The sequence below is a fragment of the Pelophylax lessonae genome, assembly GCF_965119305.1.
Source record: "Pelophylax lessonae genome assembly, chromosome: 9".
Taxonomy (NCBI): Eukaryota; Metazoa; Chordata; class Amphibia; order Anura; family Ranidae; genus Pelophylax; species Pelophylax lessonae.
Genome location: NC_138776.1, coordinates 43634014 through 43655777, shown reverse-complemented (window position 1 = coordinate 43655777; position 21764 = coordinate 43634014). Strand labels below are relative to the sequence as shown.

Genomic DNA, 21764 nt, shown 5'->3' with positions numbered 1-21764 from the left:
ACAGGTATACTGGGCATATCTGCCAGCAGGTGGAGCACTAGGCTCCTATTCTACTTCTTTTTTTAAATTGGGCTAATCAGATCTGCCAGAAGGTGGAGTGCAAGTCTCCTTTTCTACATGTTTACTGGGCTTAGCTGCCAGCAGGGGGAGCGCTAGGCTCCTTTTCTACATGTTGGACTAATCTCATCTGCCAGCAGGTTGAGCGCTAGCCTTCTTTTCTACATTTTTACTGGGCTTATCTTATCTGCCAGCAGGTGGAGAGCAAGTCTAATTTTCTACATGTTTACTGGGCTAGTCATATCTGCCAGCAGGGGGAGCGCTAGGTTCCTTTTCTACATGTTTACTGGGCTTATCTGCCAACAGGGGGAGCGATATGCTCCTTATTCTACAGGTTTATTGGGCCAATTATATCTGCCAGCAGATGGAGCGCAAGTCTCCTTTTCTACATGTTTTATTGGGCTAATCAGATCTGCCAGCAGGTGTGAGTGCAAGTCTCCTTTTCTACATGTTTACTGGGCTTATCTTATCTGCCAGCAGGGGGAGCACTAGGCTCCTTTTCTACATGTTTATAAAGCTAGTCTTATCTGCCAGCAGGTGGAGTGCAAGTCTCCTTTTCTACATGTGTACAGGGCTAATCTTATCGACTAGCAGGTGGAGCGCAAGTCTCCTTTTCTACATGTGTACAGGGCTAATCTTATCTGCCAGCAGGGGGAGTGCAAGTCTCCTTTTCTACATGTTTACTGGGCTAATCTTATCTGCTTACCGGCTTACAAACCAGAATAGGTTAAGCTCAGATTACACACCTAAATGAGTCACTGGAGAAAGAAAGGAGGGAATCCTCAGTTTTGCACATCCACGGGGTTTTGTGAGGGTGAAAGAGACAACCTTAGCCCTAGGTCCTGCCAGGCCATGCCTCATACGCGTTTCGCTTCCCTCCCTCTCCCTTTGGGGCTTAGTCATATAATTCTATCTAAATTCTCACTCTTATCTAAATGAGTCAAAGGAGTGACCCTTTTTCAATTTTTTTCTAAGATGACATCACACAAAGTTTCAATCAAAAAGAGCGAGCCTCAAAGCAAACCACTTCTGCCATGTTCTCTCTTTAGAAAGCATCAACTGCTCGGTTTCACTGATGTCGTATCCACCCTGTATAAAACATTTGTGTTTTACATAATACATATTTACATTAATGGCAGAGTTGTTGAAAGTGTATATGTGTCACCTAGATCACTCACCTACACATGGTGAGGGTCTCCAGGATTTGTGTCGTTATGGAGAAAACAAACTTTTGGGATCCTAATGGGTCCTGTTCTTAGGTCCTGGAGCTTAGAGACTTTGTAGAGCTTTGAGTGGTGAGAAGCCTTTATTCGTAGGTCCACATCTTACCTTGTTTTTAGTGTCAGCTGTACACAGGGCTTTCTTTATGTGAGATGCTCAGGGCTTCTCTCTCCTGCTGTTGAGTGAAAAGGCTGAGTGCAGACAGAACACTAAAAAGGTACAAGAGCTATCTTTGTATTGGGGAACCCATTCGGGTCAGGAACTGACCTAAGTTTAGTTAGTAGCTCAGACAAGCAGATGTTTTGTTTGTTTTATGCTGTAGAGTTGTTGCTCAAGACCTTCTGCATTAAAAAAATTAATAAAAGCTTCCTTGCTGAGTAAAAGGACAGGATAAACTTGCATGGACTGTTCCTCAGTGTCACTGTCTCATTCATAGTTTACAACTACTAGTTGAGTCTGCCCCTATAAATATACACTATATTACCAAAAGTATTGGGACGCCTGCCTTTACACGCACATGAATTTTAATTGCATCCCAGTCTTAGTCCGTAGGGTTCAATATTGAGTTGGCCCACCCTATGCAGCTATAAGAGATTCAACTCTTCTGGGACCTGTGATGTATCCTCGAAGGCAATGGGGGAAGGAGGGGGGCCGCACTTCTGCTTGGATCGCTGAAACAATCCGACCGGAAGTGTGCCCTGAATGGTGCCCACCCTGAGCAAGTGACCAGTAGGCTGCAGGAAAGCCACTCCTTTCTCCGGAGGCCAATGGAGACCTCTATAGTGTTGATGTCTTCTACTGTGACATTTCTAGCTTCCACATGGATCCCACAGGTATGGTACATACATACTTACATTGGTCCAAGCTGGAACAACGTAGCTTTGTGAAAATTGCCATACCTGGAATTCATCTTTAACCACTTGTTGACCGCAATACGTATATATATATATATATATATATATATATATATATATAATAATACATTGCGGTTTGCAAGTGGTTTACTGGGATTTTGGCTGAAGAGATCAGCCATAAACCCAGTATCGTCTTTTACAACCGGCGGCTAGATTTCTCTTGAAAGAGTTCTGAGCGGCTCATGAGCTATTGGAATGCTTTCAGAATCAGGGGGAGGGGACGTCCTGTCCCCCATTTGTCGGTGTCTCCCGGGCTTACCGTTTCCACTGGCTCCCCCGAGAAATGCTCCAACGGTGCGACCGGCTGGCCACAGAGGCGATAAGACTAGATCATCTTTAATCACCTCTATGGCCTGAGCAACGTCATGACATCACTTCCAGTGGTTTTTTTTTTTGGTTTTTTTTTTTTTAAGCAAAAGATCATAAAAAAGTTTTGCTTTTAAAGGTAAAGAAGAAATTTGGGGCATTTTTTGACCTCAGTTCCCTCCATGAAGAGGACCGGTCATCCCTATTTCTATTGCAAGGGATGTTTACATTCCTTGTAATAGGAATAAAAGTGATTAAATAGAAAAAAACGAACCGTGCTGGAAATCATGGCGTATGACTTGTCACGCGACTTTGCAGTCCCAAGTTGCAGGACAAATCGCACAAGTGTGAAAGGGGCTTTAAACGTGTAAACAAAAAGTGCCAGAAAAAGCCTGGTCAGCAAATGGTTAAATAAGTGACATTGGTGATGGTGTTCTATGGCTCTTCCAAGGTATAGTCCTGTGACTTTCCTCCAGTAGTTATAACTCCACATCCTGAGCATGATTGCTAGAATTGCAAGAACTGTCCTTGGCTGATGTCATGTCTGTCATTATGGGGGGGGGGGGGGGGGGGGGCTGTTTTAACTAAACTTTTATGTTTATTTCCCTTGTTTTTGCAGGGACAGCAATAGTGACCGAGCAGAGTGCGGCTATGTGGACAGACGGACGCTACTTCCTGCAGGCTGCTCAGCAGATGGACAGCAACTGGATGCTAATGAAGATGGGTGAGGTGGATCCTGGCTTGCTTAATCTCAGAATAAAGTTGAACTCCAGGCAAACCACTAAATACACAAAAAAGGGAAGCAGGTCACTGATGATCTCATAGTTTTCACTCTGCTCTCTCCTTCTATGAGCATGTTCTGTGCACTGCAGCACACCCTATTGGCTCCTTTTGCGTCCCCCAATTGCTGTACTGTAAGTCGTTGATAAGCAACTCAAATGTAAGTACTTGCGTTTCAAAAAATATTTAATTATACAAAAATTATATAAAATTTTAAGGAGTACAGAGCTGCATTAATTTGTGTCTTTTATATCTGCCTGGAGTTCAGCTTTTCCCCCTAACGTTTGTCAGGCTATTTTCCTTTTATTTTAGCACAGTGTTCCTGCCAGAAAGACACTCCCTGTCCTGGGGTGAATGTACTCTTTGTAGGAGCAGCGTTGTCACCTTAACCACTTCACACCTAGAAGGTTTTACCCCTTAACGACCAGGCCATTTTTTGCGATATGGCCTTGCGTTACTTTAACTGACAATTGCGCGGTTGTACGACGCTGTGCCCAAAAAAAAAATTTGTCGTTTTTTTTCCCTACAAATACAGCTTTATTTTGGTGGTATTTGATCACCTCTGCATTTTCTTTATTTTATGTGCTATGAACAAAAAAAGCGACAATTTTGAAAAAAAAAAAAAATATATATATATATATATATATATATATATATATATATATATATATGTTTTACTTTCTGTTAATAAACATATCCAATAAAAAAAAAAAATGTAAAAAAAAAAAAAATCAAATTTCTTCATCAATTTAACCCTTATATGTATTCTGCTACTAATTTTTACAAAAAGAAAATCCCAATAAGCGTGTATTGATTGGTTTGCGCAAAAGGTATGGCGTCTACGAACTAGGGGATATTTTTATGGCATTTTTTCTTTTTTTAACTAGTCATGGCGATTAGTGATTTTTTTAGTGGGATTTCGGCAGATAAATCGGACACCTGACTGACACTTTTTTGGAAACCTGTGACACCAATACGATGCGCAATGCGGTGGGCAACCGGACACTAACATTTTGTGGGAACTAACTGCCAGTGGCAATAATACAGTGATCAGTGCTAAAAATATGCACTATCACTGCACTAATGACGCTGGCAGAGAAGGGGTTAACATAAGGGGCAATCCAAGGGTTAACTGTGTGCCTAGCTGGTGCTTGCTAAATGTGTTTGGCCAACAAAGAGACTTCCCTGTTGCTCTGACTGGATGAAGACAGAGATCCGTGTTCCTGCTTAGCAGGAACAAAAGATCTCCATCTTCTCCCCTGTCAGAATGGCAATCTGCCTTGTTTACGATGATCGTGGGTGGCCGTGGACATTGGGTCCGCTGGACCTGCTGATTGGTTTGCCCTGTGTCCAATAAACGCGCAATCTTGTCTCCGGCAGCGGGCGCCCCCCTGTGTCTATTGCACTAAATGACGTACAGGTACGTCGTTTGGCACAATAGAGCCGACCTGCCGCAGTAAAAGTGCGGTAGGCAGTCGGTAAGTGGTTAAAGCTGTATTAACTAGAAATGTAATATAGCACAGCTTACCAATCCTTAGATATGGTGGCTGCACTTATTTTCCTTTTTTTTTTTTTTTTTAGGTTTTTTCCTCTGTTTTCGCCTAGTGATCTGGTCAGTAACACACCTCTTGTATTAGAGTGCCCCCACTCTGGATGAAGGAGAACAGGGGGCACCTTTGGACAGTAGCAGGAAAAGCTGTTGTTCTAATCATTTCCAACTCTACTGGAAAAAAAAAAAGATAGCTTCCCAAATTTTGGCTAGACATACACAACATGTTCTTTCTTGTTACAGGTTTAAAGGACACGCCCACACAGGAGGACTGGCTAATCAGTGTGCTTCCTGAAGGCTCGCGGGTGGCTGTGGACCCCTTTATTATTCAAACAGGTAACGTTTTGCTATTGCAACCGATTGTTTCTGGTGATTCAGACCCTCCTCTGCACCAGTAAGGGGCTTGGCACCCTCCCAGACTGGGGCTTTTTGGTTTGCCCCTTGGCATCCACTGACTGGCTGCCAGGTGACCAACATAAAATGTGTACAGACCAGAAACTCAGCACAGAGATGGTACAAACCCCAATAATAGGTATAGACTTGGAAATTAAGCCCAGGTATGGTGGGATCTCCTCACAATGGGCAGAGCAGGTATGTAGACTTGGGATCTCAGTGCAAAGATGGTGGGAACCACTCAAATTGGGAACACTAGGAATGTAGACCCAGGACCGCAGTGCAGGGACGGTAGGGAACCCCTCATAATAGGGACTGTAGAATCAGGAACTTGGTGCAGGGATGGTGGGAACCAGTCATAATGGAAACTGTAGGAATGTGGACCCAGGAACTCAATGCAAAGATGGTGGGAACCCTTCATAACAGAAACTGTGTAAGAATGTAGACCCAGGACCGCAGGGATGGTAGAAACCCCTCATAATGGGAACTGTAGGAATGTAGACCCATGACCGCAGTGCACGGATGGAAGGAACCCCTCATAATGAGAACTATAGGAATGTAGACCCAGGAACACGGTGCATGAATGGTAGGAACCCCTCATAATGAGAACTATAGGAATGTAGACCCAGGAACATGGTGCATGAATGGTAGGAACCCCTCATAATGAGAACTGTAAAAATGTAGACCAAGGAACGGGGTGCAGGGATGGTGGGAACACCTCATAATGGGAACTTTAGGAACGTAGAACCTGGAACTCGATGCAAAGATGGTGGGAAGCCCTCATAATGGGAACTGTAGGAATGTAGACCCATGACCGCAGTGCAGGGATGGTAGAAACCCCTCATAATGAGAACTGTAGGAATGTAGACCCAGGAAAATGGTGCATGAATTGTAGGAACCCATCCTAATGAGAACTGTAGAAATCTAGACCAAGGAACGTGGTGCAGTGATTGGGGGGGGGGGGGGGGGGACACCTCATAATGGGAACCTTAGGAATGTAGAACCTGGAACTCCGTGCAAAGATGGTAGGAAGCCCTCATAATGGGAACTGAAGGAATGTAGACCCAGTAATGCGGTGCAGGGATGGCAGGAACCCCTCATAATGGTAACAGCAGGAATTTAGACCCAGGAATACAGTGCAGGGATGGTGGGAACCTCTCATAATTGGAGCTGTAAGTATGTAGACCTGGGAATTCAGAAGAGGGATGGTGGGAACCCCTCATAATGGCCAAAGCAAGTGTGCAGACCCTGGAACACACAATTACATTCTATGACCTATATAAGAGGTTTATATGGTTTTATCTTTTCATCTATCAGACACTTAAGCTGGCCTTAGATGGATCGAATCTCGGCCGGTTCAGCGGGGACCGGTCAAAATTGAATCCATCTATGGGCAGGCTGGTTGTACTGAGGACAATCCATTGATCAGCTTCAGTACAACCAGCCTGTTGGAGTTTTTGGATGTGATTGCTGCTGTAGCCACTAAAGTGATCATTGTGTTCTGCCAGCAGCGATGTCTCCCTGTTGGCCGAACACAATAGCACTGCAGGGAGTGATTCCCCCATCAATACTGACTTTATTATAAGGACACTTACCTGCCCCTGGATCCAGAGCTGTCATCATCCAAGCCTATTCTTCAATTGGCTTCGGGTCCAGGCACCGCCATCTTTACTAAGGGAAACCGGCAGTGAAGCCTTGCGCCAACTGGGCTGTGTTTTGTGAATGGTCCCGCAGTCTTCTGGGACCTGTGATGTGTCCCCGAAGGCAATGGGGGAAGGAGGGGGCCACACTTCTGCTTGGATCGCTGCAACAATTCAAAGTGGGGGAGTGGGTGCCTGTCAAAATCCGGTACTCCGCTCCATCCTAAAGTGGATGTAAACCCTCACATATACCCAGTGACGTGAACAGCCTCAGATGATACACCGGGATGAAACAAATCTCCCTATATACATTTTACATGGATATCTGATGTCTTCAGCTTTCTCTTCCTGTTCAGCACTGGGAGTATATTCTTGGCATACAGCCAAGACAGCTGATTGGAGAAAAGGCACACACCCCCACTCCACATAGGCAGAGAGTTGCAGAGCTGTGCTGTGACAAGACAAGCTCTCTGCTAATCTATTTATTACAACCTCCCAGGACACAAATTTCAGCCTGGTTTTATCTCAGTTGTCCCAGAACTTGTCAGAAGTTATCATGCTGATAACAGAGCAATGAAACAGCAGAAAGACCTAGAACTCAGGGCTTTGGAGAGAGATGAGAAAACACTACAGATATATGTGCTTGGGTCAAATTTCATTAATCAGGTTTTCATCCACTTTAAGGCACCGCTTACACATATGCGAATTGGATGTGGTTCGCATATCGTGAACTGGCAGCCTTCTCAAAGCAGTCGGTTCACACACGTGTGGGGTGGCCGCAGTGCAATTTTAAAGAGTCCTATGTGTTTTTCATTCCAATTTCAGGTAAAAATTTGCACATAAATTGCACATGAACAAGTGAACCGAACTGCACCAGACTCCTGTGCTAAAACCACGGCTGCATATATGTGAACGTAGCCTAAGATTAACAACTTACTGCCCGTCCACCATCAAATGATGGCGGAGCGGTGCAGCTATTGTTCTGGGATGCTGTCCTATGACGGCGCACCAGAACGGCCTGTCTCGCACGCCCGTGGGGGTGCGCTGTGTTACTAGGACATGGCGCGACCCCGATCTTGATAAAGAGCCAATGACATGGCTCTTAACCCATGTGATCGGCTGTGTCCAATAACAGCCAGTCACATGTAAATGAGGAAGTGCAGTTTATCGGCTCTCCTCGCCTCACACTGTCAAGAGTGTGAGGCGAGGAGAGCCGATCAGCAGCTCCTCCTCAAAGGGGAGACTAGGACAGGTAATCGGAGCACTGATCATCAGTGCCCTGATTACAGAAAAGTGAAAAACAGTGCTCATAAGTGCCGCCCATCTGTGCCCATCAGTGCTACCTCTGTGCCCATCAGTGCCACCTATCAGTGCCCATCAGTGCGGCATATTAGTACCTCCTCATCAGTGCCCATAAGTGCCACCTCATCAGTGCATCCTATCAGTGCCCATCAGTGCCGCCTCATCAGTGAAAGAGAAATATTATTTATTTTCAAAATTTACTTTCAGAAAATAAAAACTTTTTTTTTTTTTTTTTCAAAAATTTTCTGTCTTTTTCTTTTAATTTTTGTAAGAAATAAAAAACCCAGCAGTGATTAAATACCACCAAAAGAAAGCTCTCTTTGTGTGAAAAAAATAATAAAATTTTCATATGGGTACAGTGTAGCATGACCACGCAATTGTCATTCAAAGTGTGACAGCGCTGAAAGCTGAAAATTGGCCTGGGCAGGAAGGGGGTGAAAGTGTCCTGTATTGAAGTGGTTAAGCTTAACCACTCCCCGCCTGGCCTATAGCAAAATGATGGCTGGGTGTGACTTTTGTCGATTTCAGGTGGACGCCATATGGCGTCCTTCCAAATCAGGCCTCTCTGTGGCTTGATCTGTCATCGGCTGCGTTTGCTGGACACATTGCCCTGTTCCGCTGCCGTTACCATGTGATCACTGCGACCAACCAAAGCAAATCACATTACAGTTATAAACAACGGATGGCTTCCTCTCATGCCATCCATTGTGTACAATTGCGTTGCTAGCTTTGATTGGTGACAATGATCACATGACACAGACAGGGCCAATCACAGCCCATCTGCACCATGTGATTGGCTGTGGCCAATCCCAGCTAATCGCAATAAAACACACTGAAGGAATCTGTTTCAGTAAAAACTGGTATAAACAATTATGATGTATAAAATAAAAATAAAAATCCTGATCACTTTCCCAAAGTAGTACAGTGTTACTAATTCATTTTCCAAAAAATTGTGACAAAAAACTAGAACTTCAAAATACTCGCAATGCCTCTTACTAAATAGCTTGGACTGTCTTCTTTCCTAAAAAGGGGAATTTGGGGGTATTTGTACTGTCCTGGCATTTTCGGGCCTCAAGAAATTAGATAGTCTGTCAGTACATCAGGATTGATCAATTTTCAGATATATACTATAGTTTTGTTCCTACAGACTAAATAATATACCCTGATTTGGTTTACTTTCATCAAAGAAATGTAGCAAAGTACATTTTTGGCTCAATTTTTGAAGAAAGATTATTTATTTGCAACATTTTATAACCAAAATAAAAAAAATATTTTTTTTTTTTGGTCTTTTTTTCATTTATTTAGCAAAAAATAAAAAACCCAGTGGTGAATAAATACCACCAAAAGAAAGCTCTATTTGTGTGAAAAAAAAATGTATAAAAGTTTTATTTGGGTAGTGTTGCATGACCGCGCAATTGTCATTCAAAATGTGATAACGCTGAAAGCTGAAAATAGGTCCTGGCAGGGAGGGGGTGAAAGTGTTTGGTTTTTAAGTGGTTAAGGAGGCAAATAAAAGGAATTCCAATTTCCTTAAGTTTATATCCTTAGTGGAGTGTCCATTTAAAATGGGATGTGGGAGGAGCTTATTTAAAGTAAGAATCAAAGGAACGTTGCAGATAAATTTATTGTTAATGTGTGTTTTCAATTTTTTTTTTTTTTTAGACCAATGGAAGAGTATGTCTATGGCATTGAAGAACGCTGGGCATCTCCTCGTACCTGTGCAGGAAAACCTCATAGATGCCATCTGGACAGACCGCCCAGCAAGGCCATGCCAGCCGCTGATAACACTGGGTCTGAACTACACAGGTTCGTGTTACTGCCTTTGCTATCCCAATGCCAGGCCGCTGAGCTTAAAGGCTAAGTTCACCTTTTTGTGAAAGATGAACTAACTCCAAATATCCCAGCCACTCCTACAGACCTCTCTGTACAGCGGCGGCACTGATCAGTCAGGAAAAGCCAGACCGGCTGGTCTACCGAATAACTTCTGTACAACCAGGGTGCCCATACATGGATTGAAATTCGACCGATCCCTGCTGAACCACCCAAATTTTGATCCATGTATGGCCGGCTTTAGACGGACTGTTGCCTGTGACCTGATGATCCTGGAACACATCTTCTGGAGATGCTGGAACACCCTCTTTAATATCTCTCACACACTGGAAAAAAAAAAAAAAAAACTTATACTAAGAAGTTTTTCTCTGTTATCACAGGTGTATCGTGGCAGGATAAGATTGTGGCACTTCGGGCCAAGATGGCAGAGAGAAAAGCTTCATGGATCGTCCTGACTGCCCTGGATGAGGTTGCATGTAAGAGATGTTTGTCCTTCTCTCCTTTGGTGGATCTTACTGGGAATACAAACAAGATCTTCCAGCAGTACCATCTCTGCTGTTGGAGGCGGATGTCAGTACAGACAGTATAAAATTAAAATCGAAGGTCATCCAAAAAATATCTATTTATTGGAGAGTCCACAGTGTCAAATTTTCAGGTTCTGCAACCCCCGCCCCCCCCTTTTTTATTTATTTAGTTTTGTTTAAAATCTCTTTTAGCATCAGTTCACACTAGATGTGTGAATTCGCTGTGGATTCCGCGCCACATCAAAATCGCAACCCGTTCATACGAACTGATTGCGGAGTGTATGTTCAGGCAATGACACCCCCCAATCGGTTTGCAAAACGCAGTGCGATTTGCAGAATCAGATAGCATGGGTTTGAACACCATGCAAACTGACTCTGGTGCAGACAAAAAAGGGTCCTGCACGAGTTTGGTGTGAATGCAGTGCAATTTGAGCCATACAAATCCACGGCTCAAATCACACCCTACAGACACCGCATGTAATTTGCACAGGAATGTGCTGCGTTTACTGTGAGAATTAAATACAGTGTTCCGCACCACGTGAGTGTGAACCCCCGGCTGAATAACATTTTTATGATATTCTAAGGTTGAGTGTGCAGTTAATCAGCATGCAGTTGTGTTTTATTATAACTGCTCTGTATGTGAGGGGGAAGACTGAGCAGTTTGGGAATATGTTTAATGATGATGGGTTAGGTGGAGGTTTCAGGAATCTACTTGTGAATCTTCCACTTTGGTAAATGCAGGATATAGACAGTCAAACCTCAAACTTTTTTTTTTATTACGAGGGGCCACATCATATATTGTACAAATATTCATGTGTCAATAGTCCAACCCCCCCCCCATTCCCCCCTTATATCAAGCTCCCATCAGAGTTTGTCACCCTTTTATATCAAGTTCCCCATCAGAGTTCTTCCCCCTTTTAGATCAAGTTCCCCATCAGAGTTCTTCCCCCTTTTATATCAAGTTCCCCATCAGAGTTCTTCCCCCTTTAAGATCAAGTTCCCCATCAGAGTTCTTCCCCCTTTTATATCAAGTTCCCCATCAGAGTTCTTCCCCCTTTTAGATCAAGTTCCCCATCAGAGTTCTTCCCCCCTTTTAGATCAAGCTCCCCATCAGAGTTCTTCCCCCCCATCAGAGTTCTTCCCCCTTTTAAATCAAGTTCCCCATCAGAGTTCTTCCCCCCCTTTTAGATCAAGTTCCCCATCAGAGTTCTTCCCCCTTTATATCAAGTTCCCCATCAGAGTTCTTCCCCCCTTATATCAAGTTCCCCATCAGAGTTCTTCCCCCCTTATATCAAGTTCTCCATCAGAGTTCTTCCCCCTTATATCAAGTTCCCCATCAGAGTTCTTCCCCCCTTATCTCAAGTTCCCCGTCAGAGTTTTTCCCCTTATATCATGTTCCCCAGCAGAGTCCCTGCTTACACCAGAAGCAGGCACCACAAGCACCCTCTACTGACCTTAATCCTCAATCAATGTACGCTACTGACCCTAGCTGCAGATTGGATGTGGCCCTTGGTTTGTAGTTTGGAGGCCCCCCCTTAGAGGTGAATTGAGTCAGGTGCCGTCTTCTGTTGTAGGAGAAATATTGTACAGCGTAGACCAGGGACATCCAGCAAGTAAGCATTGGTGCTGGTGAATATCTTTATGGCTGCTGTTCCAGTAGCTGAAATTTGACTCAGAACAGCACAGAAACACTGTGACAGAGGTAAACTAGTATATTTAGTGATGTGTGCCTCTCCTGATCGAGATTTTCATCATGTGTTCACTTCTCTCTGATTAGGGCTGTTTAATCTCAGAGGCTCCGATGTGGAGTATAACCCAGTATTCTTCGCTTACGCCATTGTGGGGACAGAAACAATCAGGTGAGACTGAGCTTTGTTTGTTTTTTTTACTTGGAGATGCTATGTGGGTGGCCCCGCGTCATTTTTAAAAAAAGCCAGATCGTTTGGTTTGCTTTTGTCAAAGGGGCCTGCAAGAAAAACTGTGGCCAAAACAGTAGCTGTATCCAATCAGATGCCACCACTGATTGGGTATTTTTAGAGCTTCTGGATGCTGTTTGTGAATCTGGGCTGTTTAGTGTGGATGGAGGAATCTGTTAAACTTACTTTATTCAGCTCGTAGGCTGAAAAAAGAAAATCTAATAGCATATGGACAGATTTACTTCTTACAGCTGATCTTCGAGCTCCTATCCAGACATGTTTCTCCTAGACTGAAATAATGTCATCAGTCGGCTGCAGGAAGCATTTCCTCAGTCTCATCTCATTTAATGACCAAACGGCTCAAATGAGTTCAGGCATGTTCAGACAAGAGCCTGAACCTGCTTGAGCTATACCGCCAACAAGCTGTCACAGCTGACAGCCAGTCGTAGGTGGTGGAGGCATTTCGGGCTTGTGTATATGTGCGGCTGCTGGGTGGGGAATGCCGCTTCCACCTATGAATGGCTGTCCTCTTTGACTGCTTCCTGCCGGGATATGTCAGGTAGGTTCAGACTCATGTCTGTATCTGCCTGAGCTCATCTCTGCTGGCTATCAGTGCCTAGATGTTGATCATTATTGTCCTAGCCTCTGCCTAAAAGAAGGACACTATAACCAGGCATGTGGACTTTTTCTAATTGAGGCTTCAGGAATGGCGGCTTACATAGTTTTTCAGTAAAGGTTTATTTTTTGTGATTTATGTGCCTTACTAGAAAAAGCATAAATATTAGTTTTAATTACTAGCATTTATGTACGAAGGGAAGGCCTCTGTATGTGCTATAAACTTTTTCATTGTACTCTCATTTGGTAGAAACATAGAGTGATGGCAGAAAAAGACTTGTTGGTCCATCAAGTCTGCACTTCTTTTTTTTTTTTTTTTTATCATCATAGTAATTTCTTGGATAGTTTTGAAATTTCCTCCTGCTAGTTTGAGGTCATGTCTCTGTGTTCCTAACTTCATATACTGAAAAAACTTCCCTCCTGAACCTTATTAACACCTTTCATTTAAATAAAGGTTTCAATCATGTCCCCCCCCTTTCCATTATTTCCTCTCTTGTACATATTAGGTTCCCCCAGTCTCTCCTGATATGTTTTATCCTTCAGACTTTTCACCATTTTTTCTCTTCTCTGGACTAATTTTAATCTTCTCCATATCTTAAAGCGGAGTTCCACCCAAAAGTGGAACTTCCGCTTTAGGGAGTCCTGACCCCCCGACATGCCACATTTGGCATGTCATTTTTTTGGGGGGGTTTTTTTACCTAGTTTTGACAGGTACCCGCTCCCACTTCCGCTCGGAGCGCCGCGGCGCCCTGAGCGGAAGTTCTCCTCTCCCCCTCCCTCCCTGCAATCTTCTGGGACACGTCAGAGGTCCCAGAAGATTGCCGGCCAATCACGGCGCGCAGCGTGACTCGCGCATGCGCAGTGGGTACCCGGCTGTGAAGCCGCAAACTGTAACAGCCGGGTGCCCACAGCAGTGATGCCGGCGCCGAGGGAGAGGATCGAGGCTTCCGGCGGCCGCATCGCTGGACCGTTGGACAGGTGAGTAAATGGCTGGAACTCCGCTTTAAGTGAGTGAGGTCTCCAGAACTGGACACAGTATTGTAAATGAAGTCTACCTAAAGGTCTTCATAGAGGAATCTTGACCTCCTTCCTCCTGCTGGTGACCCCTTTAGTTGTATAAAGATCTATATAGAGGAATCAGGACCTTCTTCCCCTTGCTGGAGATCCTCCTAGACGAGCTATAAAGATGTATATAGAGGAAACAGAACCTTCCTCTTCCTGATGGTGACCCCTCTAAGGATAACAAAAGATCCTTATAGAAAAATCAGGACCTCCTTTCTCCTGCTGGTGATCCTTCTAGTGATAATTAAGGATGTATATACGTAGAGGAATCAGGACCTACTTCCTCCTGCTGGTGATCCCCATAGAGATTTAAAGATCTATAGAGAGCAATCAGGACCTCCTCCTTCCTGATAGTGATCCCTCTAGTAATAACTAAAGATCTGTATAGGGGAATCGGGACCTCCTTTGTTCTGCTGGTGATCTCTCTAGTAATATAAAGATCTCTAAAGAGGAATCAGGATCTCCTCACTCCTGCTGGTGATCCCTCTATCCTAGTGATAAATGAAGATCTATATAGCAGAATCAGGACCTCCTTCCTCCTATTGGTGATCCCCATAGAGATATAAAGATGTACAGTGCCTTGCGAAAGTATTCGCCCCCCCCCCCCCTTCCCCTTGAACTTTGCGACCTTTTGCCACATTTCAGGCTTCAAACATAAAGATATAAAACTGTAATTTTTTGTAAAGAATCAACAACAAGTGGGACACAATCATGAAGTGGAACGAAATTTATTGGATATTTCAAACTTTTTTAACAAATAAAAAACTGGAAAATTGGGCTTGCAAAATTATTCAGCCCCCTTAAGTTAATACTTTGTAGCGCCACCTTTTGCTGCGATTACAGCTGTAAGTCGCTTGGGGTATGTCTCTATCAGTTTTGCACATCGAGAGACTGAAATTTTTGCCTGTTCCTCCTTGCAAAACAGCTCGAGCTCAGTGAGGTTGGATGGAGAGCGTTTGTGAACAGCAGTTTTCAGTTCTTTCCACGGATTCTCAAATACATCATACAATGCAAAAATACGAATCTACCCTCCGGATCACACAGGGCAGACAACTCATGGTAGTCCAGGGACTTGTGTATCAAGACACACACCCCCCTGGAGTACGAGGTATGGGTAGAATGATAAATGCGCTGAGCCCAGGCATATTTCACACAACAATCTGTATCAGGCGTGAGATGGGTCTCCTGCAGTCCCACGATAGCTGGAAAGTATCTACGCAACACCGTGGACACCATGGCCCTCTTCAGGGGATCACCAAGCCCCCTGAAATTCCACGATACCATAGGGACACTAGCCATCAGGTAGGAAAGTCATCATCAATAGAGGGGAAGGAGCACAGTCCCCAGGCAGCCAGGGACCGGTAGGCCAAGTTAGTTCGTGTAGGTCATGGGAAGTCCGTGTATTCCGTAACAGACAGTGTATCCACAAAAAAAGGAAAAAGAAAGGGAAAAAAGAAGCTTGCCAACGGGGCAAGATAGCAGTCCACAGTTCCAGACATAGACACAGGGACATCTTAAAACAGCACCGGGGGCGCTTCAATATAACAAGAGACAAACGCATGGATCGGCAAGCGAAGCTCACCAAGCACTGGTCAAGTTCTTATGGGCAGTTCCGGAGTTTAGTAAGGCACCGGGTTTTCCACGGATTCTCGATTTGGATTCAGGTCTGGACTTTGATTTGGCCATTCTAACACCTGGATATGTTTTATTTGTGAACCATTCCATTGTAGATTTTGCTTTATGTTTTGGATCATTGTCTTGTTGGAAGACAAATCTCTGTCCCAGTCTCAGGTCTTTTTCAGACTCCATCAGGTTTTCTTCCAGAATGGTCCTGTATTTGGCTCCTTCCATCTTCCCATCAATTTTAACCATCTTCCCTGTCCCTGCTGAAGAAAAGCAGGCCCAAACCATGATGCTGCCATCACCATGTTTGACAGTGGGGATGGTGTGTTCAGGGTGATGAGCTGTGTTGCTTTTACGCCAAACATAATGTTTTGCATTGTTGCCAAAAAGTTTTGATTTTGGTTTCATCTGACCAGAGCACCTTCTTCCACATGTTTGGTGTGTCTCCCAGGTGGCTTGTGGCAAACTTTAAACGACACTTTTTATGGATATCTTTAAGAAATGGCTTTCTTCTTGCCACTCTTCCATAAAGGCCAGATTTGTGCAGTATACGACTGATTGTTGTCCTATGGACAGAGTCTCCCACCTCAGCTGTAGATCTCTGCAGTTCATCCAGAGTGATCATGGGCCTCTTGGCTGCATCTCTGATCAGTCTTCTCCTTGTATGAGCTGAAAGTTTAGAGGGACGGCCAGGTCTTTGGAGATTTGCAGTGGTCTGATACTCCTTCCATTTCAATATTATCGCTTGCACAGTGCTCCTTGGGATGTTTAAAGCTTGGGAAATCTTTTTGTATCCAAATCCGTCTTTAAACTTCTCCACAACAGTATCTCGTACCTGCCTGGTGTGTTCCTTGTTCTTCATGATGCTCTCTGCGCTTTAAAAGGACCTCTGAGACTATCACAGTGCAGGTGCATTTATACGGAGACTTGATTACACACAGGTGGATTCTATTTATCATCATTAGTCATTTAGGTCAACATTGGATCATTCAGAGATCCTCACTGAACTTCTGGAGAGAGTTTGCTTCACTGAAAGTAAAGGGGCTGAATAATTTTGCACGCCCAATTTTTCAGTTTTTTATTTGTTAACAAAGTTTGAAATATCCAATAAATTTTGTTCCACTTCATGATTGTGTCCCACTTGTTGATTCTTCACAAAAAAATGACAGTTTTATATCTTTATGTTTGAAGCCTGAAATGTGGCAAAAGGTCGCAAAGTTCAAGTGGGCCGAATACTTTCGCAAGGCACTGTATATAGAGGAATCATGACCTCCTTCCTCCAGATAGTGATCCCTCTAGTGATAACTAAAGATCTATATAGGGGATTTAGGACCTCCTTTGTCCTGCTGGTGATCCCTCTAGTGGTATAAAAGATCTATATATTGGAATTAAGACCGCATTCCTCCTGCTGGTGAATTCTCTAGTGATAACTAAAGATCTATATACAGGAATTTAGACCTCCTTTGTCCTGTTGATGTTCCCTCTAGTGATAAGTAAAGATCTATAAAGAGGATCCCTCTAGTGATGCACTCCAGCATGTTCATGCTGTTTGCTCATTTTGCAATCATCTGAAAAAAAGAACCCCTAAATCTTTTTCCTCTGTATTTCTGGCCAGAATTGTTCCTCAAACAGTGTACACTATCAGATACATTTTTTTCTTCCGTAATTGCATTTATTTGTGTTTAGGTACGTTGAGCTTTGACCAATCTTCCATCAATGCCTGATCATGTTCCATGTTGTGCCCTCTTTGTTTTTTTTACAGGCTTTTCATTGACGGTGAGCGTCTGGCTGACCCAGCTGTCCGGGCGCACTTACAGCTGGACTCCTCTCCAGCCGCTGGGTTCAGGATCCAGCTGGAGCCATATGGGTCCATACTGAGCGCTCTGCAGGGAATCTGCGCTGGGCTCTCTCACAAGGAGAAGGTGTGGATTAGTGACAAGGCAAGCTACGCACTATCTGAAGCTATTCCCAAGGTACATGCTATATTCTGCAAGGGCATATGTATGTCCAACTGTCCCTGTCTATAACTTCTCTATTTAATACTAATTCTTTATTTGTTTCATGTGTTTGAAATACTCAGACTCAAAGATACCTGTCGCAGTACACGCCGATATGTCTGGCAAAGGCTGTGAAAAACTCTGCAGAGATTGAAGGAATGCGGAGAGCCCATGTAAGTCTTTTTTGATGAATGAATAAGTACCAGGAACTGTCCAAATCTTGCACCTTGACATACGATGAGGTATTATACTGGAGAGTGCAAAATCTGGTGCAGCTGTGCATGGTAGCCAATCGGCTTCTAACTGCAGCTTCTTCAATTAAGCTTTGACAAAAAAACATGGAAGCTGATTGATTTCTATGCAGAGCTGCAGCAGATTTTGGTTCTGGGGGAGAGCTGATACTCTTGCATGCAATGCATTAAGATAAAAAAAAAAAAAAAAAAAAAAAAACACCTGAAGCATTTAGAACCATTTTAATAGAGCTCAAAGAATAATAAATTCAGTCTGCTGCACATTTCTAATCAGAGTGCCCTTTAAAGCAAAACTACACTGCACTATAAGCCAAAGCTGCTGTTTTGACACATCCATCTATGTCTCCATGCTTTATTTTGCTGATAAAGCACTTTGAAAAACACCCTCCTGGCATTTCTGGTCATGTCCATATTGAGTAAGGGCGGATAATTCATGTAGCATTTACTTCCTTGAATCCATCTGCCCTTAGCTATGGCATGCATGCTGAAGGGTGTGCTTAGCTGAGAAAACCCCTCCTGGAGACTGCTGGGATGTAGGACTACATTTGCATAGACACCAGAAAGTAATTAAAGAATTGTAAAAAAAAAAAAAAAAAAAAGGTTTAAAACAAATATCAACCTTCCTAACGAATAAAAATAGTCAGTGTTGATTGAAAGAATGAAGTTCTGTCTGCGTCCCTTATGTCAGGGTTCACTATCAGGGTCTGCCTTTACGTCGGGGTCCGTCATCAGGGTCTGCCTTTACGTCGGGGTCTGTCATCAGGGTCAGCCTTTGTCGGGGTCCATCGTCGGGGTCCATCATCAGGGTCTGCCTTTATGTCGGGGTCCGTCATTAGGGTCTGCCTTTACGTCGGGGTCTGTCATCAGGGTCTGCCTTTACATCGGGGTCTGTCATCAGGGTCTGCCTTTACATCGGGGTCCGTCATCAGGGTCTGCCTTTACATCGGGGTCCGTCATCAGGGTCTGCCTTTACGTCGGGGTCCGTCATCAGGGTCTGCCTTTACGTCGGGGTCCGTCATCAGGGTCTGCCTTTACGTCGGGGTCCGTCATCAGGGTCTGCCTTTACGTCGGGGTCCGTCATCAGGGTCTGCCTTTACGTCGGGGTCTGTCATCAGGGTCAGCCTTTATGTCAGGGTCCATAGTCGGGTCCGTCATCAGGGTCTGCCTTTATGTTGGGGTCCGTCATCAGGGTCTGCCTTTATGTCGGGGTCCATCCTCAGGGTCTGCCTTTACGTCGGGGTCCATCCTCAGGGTCTGCCTTTAGGTCGGGGTCCATCCTCAGGGTCTGCCTTTAGGTCGGGGGCCATCCTCAGGGTCTGCCTTTACGTCGGGGGCCATCCTCAGGGTCTGCCTTTACGTCGGGGTCTGTCATCAGGGTATGCCTTTACGTCGGGGTCCATCCTCAGGGTCTGACTTTACGTCGGGGTCTGTCATCGGGGTCTGCCTTTACGTCGGGGTCTGTCATCAGGGTATGCCTTTACGTCTGGATCCGTCATCAGGGTCTGCCTTTACGTCTGGGTCCATCATCAGGGTCTGCCTTTACGTCAGGGTCCGTCATCAGGGTCTGCCTTTACATCGGGGTCCGTCATCAGGGTCTGCCTTTACGTCGGGGTCCGTCATCAGGGTCTGCCTTTACGTCGGGGTCCATCCTCAGGGTCTGACTTTACGTTGGGGTCCATCCTTAGGGTCTGACTTTTCGTCGGGGTCCATCCTCAGGGTCTGACTTTACGTCGGGGTCTGTCATCAGGGTCTGACATTACGCCGGGGTCTGTCATCGGGGTCTGTCATCGGGGTCTGACTTTACATCGGGGTCTGACTTTACGTCGAGGTCTGTCTTCAGGGTCTGCCTTTACGTCGAGGTCTGTCTTCAGGGTCTGCCTTTACGTCGAGGTCTGTCATCAGGGTCAGCCTTTGTCGGGGTCCATCGTCGGGGTCCATCATCAGGGTCTGCCTTTATGTCGGGGTCCGTCATTAGGGTCTGCCTTTACGTCGGGGTCTGTCATCAGGGTCTGCCTTTACATCGGGGTCCGTCATCAGGGTCTGCCTTTACATCGGGGTCCTTCATCAGGGTCTGCCTTTACATCGGGGTCCGTCATCAGGGTCTGCCTTTACGTTGGGGTCCGTCATCAGGGTCTGCCTTTACGTCGGGGTCCGTCATCAGGGTCTGCCTTTACGTTGGGGTCTGTCATCAGGGTCAGCCTTTATGTCAGGGTCTGTCATCGGGGTATGCCTTTACGTCTGGGTCCATCATCAGGGTCTGCCTTTACGTCAGGGTCCGTCATCAGGGTCTGCCTTTACGTCGGGGTCCATCCTCAGGGTCTGACTTTACGTTGGGGTCCATCCTTAGGGTCTGACTTTACGTCGGGGTCCATCCTCAGGGTCTGACTTTACGTCGGGGTCTGTCATCAGGGTCTGACATTACGCCGGGGTCTGTCATCGGGGTCTGACTTTACATCGGGGTCTGACTTTACGTCGAGGTCTGTCATCAGGGTCTGCCTTTTACGTCGAGGTCTGTCATCAGGGTCTGCCTTTACGTCGGGGTCCGTCATCAGGGTCTGCCTTTACGTCGGGGTCCGTCATCAGGGTCTGCCTTTACGTCGGGGTCCGTCATCAGGGTCTGCCTTTACGTCAGGGTCTGCCACATAATACCCCCCTACTGCAGAGCCCCTCCATCAGAGTCCAAAGAAGAGACCCCTCTTATGTCAGAATCAACAGCAGAGTTCCCCCTTACAGTAGGGCCCCCATCAGAGTGAAGACTGTGCACATCAGCTGTGGACCAGATAAAATCTAGTAGCAGACTACAGTTTGGAGCCCCTTGACATCATTTTAATTATATGATTTGTAGTAAGTTAATCAAATATAAAATAAATAAAATATCTTAATTTAGAGCATTGTTCTACTTTGTGTTGAAGGAACATAGATAGAGTCCCTTTAGAGTCAGAGAGAGCAAAAAAAATGTGTCCATTTCTGTAAAGTAATTCTTGTACATATATCGTTGGTATTGTCACCTAGTTTGTGTCATTAGGATTTCACATGTCATCTTTGTTTAGATTAAGGACGCCGTGGCCCTCTGTGAGCTGTTCTGTTGGCTGGAGAAAGAGGTAAAAATACTAATACTGGTGATGTGATTGTCCTCCCTCCTCTATTAGAAATCATTGTGTTATTGACGATGTCTGTTTTCTGTTACAGATCCACAGTGACAGTATTACAGAGATAGGAGCTTCTGATAAAGCAGAAGAATTCCGAAGGTAAAAACCCAAAATTCTCCCAATAATTTCAACTACATTTCTTCTTGAAAGAACTTCAGTCCCCTGTAATTTGGCCCACCTCCCCCCTCCAGCACCACCATTTTTAAAGATCTATGCATTTGTTCAAGGTCTCTGTCTGGCCTTTGGGACCTAGAAGAGACCTGCGGCACATCTACACATGCTCGTGGGGGGAGGGGTTCCTGCACATGTGCAGACACCCCGAGACCTCTTACTTGTGTAGTCTTTGTTGTGTCCTGAAGTCCTGCAGCATGTCTTGCACATGCGTGAGATCCAGAGCTTGACCTCATTCTTGCCTAATTGAGAAAAGTGTTACAAACACTTTAAATAAATAATTTTTTTTTTTTTTTAAATCTAATTGTGGAAGAATAAAGCACCCCCCCCCCACAGGTTTAAATAAGTTGATTTATTGGGTTAAAGTGGAATTTCACTTTCTAAATCAGCATGAACTATTTTTAATTCTTATGCTGCTAGTAGTAAGTAAACAGGAAGGTATATTATTTTTACTTATTTTAACC

At 44.7% G+C, this 21764-nt stretch overlaps 1 protein-coding gene across 1 annotated transcript in view; it reads left to right on the top strand.

Moving 5' to 3' along the window:
* XPNPEP1 (X-prolyl aminopeptidase 1) overlaps positions 1 to 21764 on the top strand; it is a 92065-nt gene that overhangs the window by 23083 nt on the left and 47218 nt on the right. The window contains exons 4-12 of the mRNA XM_082269294.1: positions 3118 to 3222; positions 5071 to 5163; positions 9825 to 9968; positions 10373 to 10468; positions 12294 to 12375; positions 17495 to 17705; positions 17813 to 17902; positions 21031 to 21081; positions 21170 to 21228. Coding sequence (XP_082125420.1) covers positions 3118 to 3222; positions 5071 to 5163; positions 9825 to 9968; positions 10373 to 10468; positions 12294 to 12375; positions 17495 to 17705; positions 17813 to 17902; positions 21031 to 21081; positions 21170 to 21228 — 931 coding nt within the window. The remainder of the gene's footprint in view (positions 1 to 3117; positions 3223 to 5070; positions 5164 to 9824; positions 9969 to 10372; positions 10469 to 12293; positions 12376 to 17494; positions 17706 to 17812; positions 17903 to 21030; positions 21082 to 21169; positions 21229 to 21764) is intronic.